General features: G+C 21.0%; 1 protein-coding gene across 1 annotated transcript, besides 3 other annotated features; it reads right to left on the bottom strand.

Moving 5' to 3' along the window:
* The first annotated feature begins 537 nt into the window (after positions 1–537).
* Positions 538–1,075: a repeat region.
* Positions 1,071–2,924: a repeat region.
* A 633-nt stretch (positions 2,925–3,557) lies between these two features.
* Positions 3,558–3,970: a repeat region.
* Positions 3,971–4,822: 852 nt separating this feature from the next.
* PGAL8A_00375700 (fam-e protein) lies at positions 4,823–5,954 on the bottom strand (the record flags this gene model as incomplete). The annotated part of the gene is made up of 2 exons (XM_028672823.1): positions 4,823–4,842; positions 4,991–5,954. 2 exons carry the CDS (start codon positions 5,952–5,954, stop codon positions 4,823–4,825), a joined length of 984 nt encoding a protein of 327 aa, XP_028529337.1.
* Between the last annotated feature and the right edge of the window lie 481 nt (positions 5,955–6,435).

The following is a 6,435-nucleotide window of genomic DNA, read 5'->3' as shown; positions in this document are numbered from 1 at the left end:
TCATATTTTATTTTATTAATATAATTTATTTTGTATTTTCTTAATTATTTATGTTTGTTTAATTTGAAAGAAATGTACGTGAATTACTAAACATTACTCATAACATTATAAGTAAAATACATGTAATTGAAAAGGATAATCAATGAGGATTTAAAATTTTAGTAAAAATATAGGATATTAAGTAAATAAATGACTCTGAAAAACGATAAAATGACAAATTCTTAATGAAATAGACTACATATAAAACATTTTACATGTTCCTAAAAATTATAACTATACAGAAATTCATTAAGTTAGTAGAGACATCTTTATATATTCTCTATTAATATGTTTGTTCAATATTTGGTTAATAAAAGGCTTCATTAACCTTTTTGGTAATAAAAAAGGCTAGCTATATGAAGAATATATAGTTGGTTATGTAAACGCCGGAAAAAAAAAAAAAAAAAAAATTATTGAATTTTTTTTGATATTTTTCTTTTAATAAATTGAGATACGTAAAAAAATATATTTATTTTTTTTTAAATGATTTAATTGGTGAGAGAAAATTGTTAAAATAAAAATCGGGAGTAAGATTTAGTACCAATAAAAATGAGATCTTAAACAGATAAAAACATTTACATAAAAAAGTTTAATTTGCATAATATTTATATTTTTAATTTGTGAGAGGAAATTTTATACAAATGACAATAAAATTTTCATATAATTAATATTTTTATAATTTTCTTGTATTGTCAATAATTGTTTATGTTTGTTAATTCAACAGCAATATATTTAAATTTCTGAACATAACTCATAACAAAGGAATAAACAAATTACAATTAAATAATAATTAATATTCAATAAGGATTTAAATTTTTAATAAAAATAGGGATTTTTATTAAAGTAAATAAATGCCTATTGAAATCAAAAAATGCTAAATGAAGTAGATTACGTAATTAAGGATTACTCATTCAAAACATTTAAAAATATATATAAATACATCAAAATAGTAGAGGAAACTCTACATGCTCTTTATTAATTTGTTTGTTCATTACTCTAGAAAAGTCACCGAATATCCAGTTAATAAATCAAATATCTAATGAAACCATATCAAATACATTAGGTTTTGATAAAGCTTAATTATTATTGGGTTTAAATTTCCTATCACGAATTACTTGACGAACTAAATTTGTGATGTATTCATCAATATCATTACTAATATTGGGCCATGAAAAATGTTTTTGTATTTTCTTTAGTGTTTTATCTACTCCACAATGTCCTGCGAATTTGCTACTATGAAACCAATTCATTAAATGATTTCTATTTTTTTCTGATATATATAATCTTCCTGTTGTATAGTGAACTGGGAAATCATCCTTCCATACTACGTCTCTTGGTATGTTATCTTTATCTTTTCTTGCTGCATTTGCTATATCCTCTCATGAAGGTATGACGTATAAATCTTAATATACTCCTTGAGGTTTACTACAATATAATGTCATATAATTAGGAAGGTCTGTTTCATCTTCTATTAATCTATTGATCCAATAATCTAAACTATTTTGAACTCCTTCAATATGTTAGATTTCTAAGTTAAATTCAAATATTCTTAACTTCCATAGATATATTTTTCCTGCATTAATTGTATCCGTTCATGCGATACCCTTAAAATGAGTTTTAATCAATGTTTTAGTTCTTTTGATATAATAATTGAATGTTTCACATGTTATTACTTCTGCAAATAATTCTTTTTCAACTGTACTCCATTTCCACTGTACTTCATTTAATTTCTTAAGTGTATAGTGAATAAATTTAGTATGACTTGTACGATTGTCTACTTGAGTCAATACACCTCCTATGGCATAGTTTGATGCATTAACATTTATGGTATATGATTTTCCTAATTCTGGAAATGGATGATAAATTATTTAATTAATCTTATATTTGTTCAACTGCTTTTGAATATACTTCATTTCATTCGAATTTTTGTTTTTAGTTAACAATGAAGCTAGTTTAAAAGTAGATTCTGAAAAATTATTGATATAATTTCTCTAATATTTAACAACTTTCATGAATGATCTTCCTTTTTAGAATAAGAACACTTTAATTCACTGATTATATTCAACTTATTTAATGAAAATCTTATGCTTTCTTGATCTATCTCTTCTTCAAAATAAGTTATAGATGTCCTACGGATTTCATACTTTTCCATGTCTACTCTTACTTTTATAATTGATAAGTAGTTTGAATGCTTTTTTTTTAGCATTTTCATATATTCAAATGATGATTTCATAAGAATGATGGTTTCAAAATATACACAACTAGAAAATTTCCTTGAATTAATTTCATGAAAATGCTTTCCATTATTCTTTGAAATTGTGTAGGGTTTGTTTTCAACCCAAATTGTAAAATATTAAATATTAATGTTCTGCACCTTGGAGCTATATATCCTGTATGCGGTTTACTATCTTTCTCTAATGCAATATTTCGTAATAAACCTTTTAGGTTTATTTTATAAAACCATTTAGTATCTCGAAGAGTTAGAAATATATGTTTCATATGTGAAATAAAATATATATCATCTATTATAAAAATATTTAAATAATAGCAATCTATGATGATTTTTCATTGACCATTTTTCATGAAAACCATTACAATAGTTGAATTTTAGTCCATATTAATAACTCTTTTTGTTATTTTTAATTAACACATTTGATCATTTTTTTGATGTGATACAGATAACATTTCTTTGATAAATAGCCTAGTGTTATAAAGCTCAAGTTTCCTTTACTGATTAATAGAAACTCTATATTCATCTGAAAGTTCTATAAATTTATTTTCCCATAGTATTATTTTCATATATATTTTTCAACTCATCTTTATATTTATAACATAAATTTTTCAATAAAACTTTAAATAGATTCATTATTCGATTTTTTCAACTTTTTTTTTTCTTCAAATTTTTCTTCCATAGTATATATATAATTATTATTGTCCTTATTAATAAGACGTCCTAATTTATTCTTTACAATACTACTAATATAAGATGTTTATTCGTATTTATGATAGTATGTCTGATTATGGTCTTTTTGCTAGTAGGTTCTATGTATATCTGTTCTATAAATAATATCATTGACTTATTTTAAATAGTTCTTATATAAATAAAATAAGTAAAAACATTTTATAATTGTTCATGTTAAAATGCTGGAAAATTTTTTACATATAAACTTGTAAAAAAAAAAAGAATAAATAAGAACAAAAATTAAGTACACTAAAAAAAGTACTTGTATTAAAAGCAAGTGCCTAAAGAAAAAGAACATTTTCTCGAAAAGTCAATACATAAAAAAAAATGTAGATATATTTTATTATTTCTTTTTGTGTAATTACAAATATATTTATAAAAAAAAAAAAAAAATTTTTTGAATTTTAAAAAAAAATATATTAATTTTTTCTTTTTATAATGATTTTTTATTATTATTTTGTTTTTTTGAGTGTGATAATGTGAAATATTTTTTTTATTATGAAAAAATAAAGAATTTAATATAAGTTATTATATGCATGAGATATTGTGTAAGTATTTTATTAATTGTCTATTCAATGATTTTCTTAGAGTATTGAACAAACATATTAATAAATAGCATGCATAGTTACCTATACTAATATAATGGATTTATGTATAATTTTAAATGTTATAAACAAGTAAACCATATTAAAAAGGTTTACTTCGCTTAAAATTTTTGTTTTGAAGAGGTATTTATATACTTTAATAAAAATCATATATTTTTACTAAAAATTTAAATCTTCATATAATGTTGGTTTTAATGAAATATATTTTATTTATAATACTTCAAGGAATGTTCAGCAATTTAAATTCATTATTCTCAAATTAACAATTATAAGTAATTAAAAAAATATAAAATAAAATATATAAATACTACAAAACATGATAAATTTATTATTTTTAATAAGAAATATTCTCAGACAAATTTAAAAAAAAATATTCCGCAAGAAACTTTTTTATCCAAAATTCTACTTTTCCAATTTTTCTATAATTAGATTATTTTAAAAAAAAAAAATATATTTCCTTTATGTATTTTGAAATTTACCAAAAAAAAAAAAAACATTATTATATTCTTTTTTTTTTTTTTTTAATATCTAGCGCTTGCGTGATTAACTATTTATTTTTCCTATAGCTATCATTTCTTATTCTCAAAAAAAATAATAACACCTTCTATTGACAAGTCAACAACAAAAGTAACTGGTGCAATTAATGTTTTACATTAATTAATAAAATAATAACAATTTGATTAATATTTTATTTTGATAAAAATAAAATAAATAAAATTTTTTCTATATGCTCTCCCTCCATTAATTTGTTCAATACTAGAAAGATAACTGAAAAGCCAACTAATAAATCAAATGCTCACTTATTTATAATGCAATATTTTTCTTAGTAAGCAAAAGCAGGAGGAATCAGTTTAATTATTTTTTACTAATTTATTTGTTCATTCCTATAACAAAATATTTTAATATTTAATTTATATATTTATGTAATCAAAAATAATGTAAATGCATTATTCACAAAAAGTATACAACATTTGGGAAATATAAATATAAAAAAAAAAAAATTTCAATTTCAAATCGTATATATATAATATATACTTAGTTTAAATACATGTATGAAATTTTTTTTATCGTTTATAATTTAATTATTATAATAAAAAGTTATATATGTAGATTCAAATAAATATATGAAATAGAAAATATAATTTACTCATTGTTAATTTCACACTTTTCTTGTAAGAATTTTTGCCTTTTTAATAAACACAGTAACTCCGCTTTTTTATCTGCTATAAACTTTTCCTAAAAAAAATATAAAATTTATTTAATACACATAAAATAAATATATTAATATGTGACGGTTCTTTCTTTATATATTAAAAAATTGAAAAATATAAAGTATATATGTAATAAAAGCGTTATTATACTGAAATGTTTATGAACAACTTACTTTTACGACTTCTAAGAAATTTATACACAAAGCACCAAATAAAAACAAGCATAACTAGGAAGGGCATAAGAGATGTCGCAAGAAGAATAGATGTACTAGGTCTATTTTCATGACTTATAGGCATATATGTTGGTGCAGGCTCTAATGTTCCTCGACTTGGAATTATATTTTTTATAGAACTAATTTCTAGTTTTTCACATGAAGTTAATTTCTGCGTACTATTGTATTGGCAAAGTTGTGGATCACATATAAAATTTGAATCTTTTGTTAAGCAACTACCTGGAAGATATAAAAATTTTCTTTTTTCTATAGAGTTATCTAAAATGTCATCTATAAAAATTAATCTTCCGCTATAATTTGCATTGAAACATGATAAATGACCATTTACAACTTCACATAAATGATACATGCAGTTGTTCTCTTCAATATATTTCGTTTTTACAATATGACAGGTATTTCTACCAAAAGATAAATCCCTATATTTTAATTTAGTAACTGTATGTTTTGAATTTTTTGAACGTCTTATATTAATTATGTCATTATAGTTTCTATTAATAACGTCATATGAATTAAACGAAAGTGTTTTTCCTAAGTAACTTGCATCAATGTGTTCACATATTGTTGCTTTTTGGCTTATTTTTCTAAGACGGCATAAATATGTTTTAGATGGATTTTCATATGCATACATATTTTCTTCATATAAAAACACAATACCATCTACATCATTATTTGAAAGAAATATTATCCTAGAGTGATTATATGGTTCATAACGTTGATATTTAAATATGTTGTTTGATAAATCATTTAACTTGTTATTTGAATCGTTCTCTGCCTTAACTGGGAAAATGTTATAATTACATGTTAATGGAGTAAATTTAATTGAATTTAAAGGACAAATACGCATAAAACATTTTATAATTTCTCCTTTTAAATTTTCGCATCCATCATTATATAGAAGTGCCATTTCTAAAATTAATGTAATATGCATATATTTTTCACATATGTTATTAATTAGAGTTCCATAGGTTTTTCCTTAATATTTATTTGTTTAATTATTTCTTTTTTAATATATCATTTTATTATAAATTGTATTTTATTCCTTGTAAAAAATATAATTTCTAGTAAATTAAGTAATATTTACAAAAAACTTAAAATTCGCTTTCTTAATCTTTTGTTTAAAGATTATAGTTTAATTGAATTTTTTTTTTTAAAAAAATATTTTTTCATAAAATTTAGAATTCACATGACACTTTTTAATATATATTAATGTTTTTATTTTTTTTTTTATAAAAAAAATAAGAAACAAAAAATTTTAAAAATATGTTTGTATTATTTATTTAATGTAAAATGGTAGTAATATACATTTGAGAACTTTCATATTAATAAATATATAATAATTTTCAGAATAATTAAAATTACAGTTATATTAATAAAAAAATATATAA

This window comes from Plasmodium gallinaceum, assembly GCF_900005855.1.
Source record: "Plasmodium gallinaceum strain 8A genome assembly, contig: PGAL8A_v1_99, whole genome shotgun sequence".
Lineage (NCBI taxonomy): Eukaryota > Apicomplexa > Aconoidasida > Haemosporida > Plasmodiidae > Plasmodium > Plasmodium gallinaceum.
The sequence above is the reverse complement of the archived record's forward strand: the minus strand, read 5'-3'. Positions and strand labels throughout refer to the sequence as shown.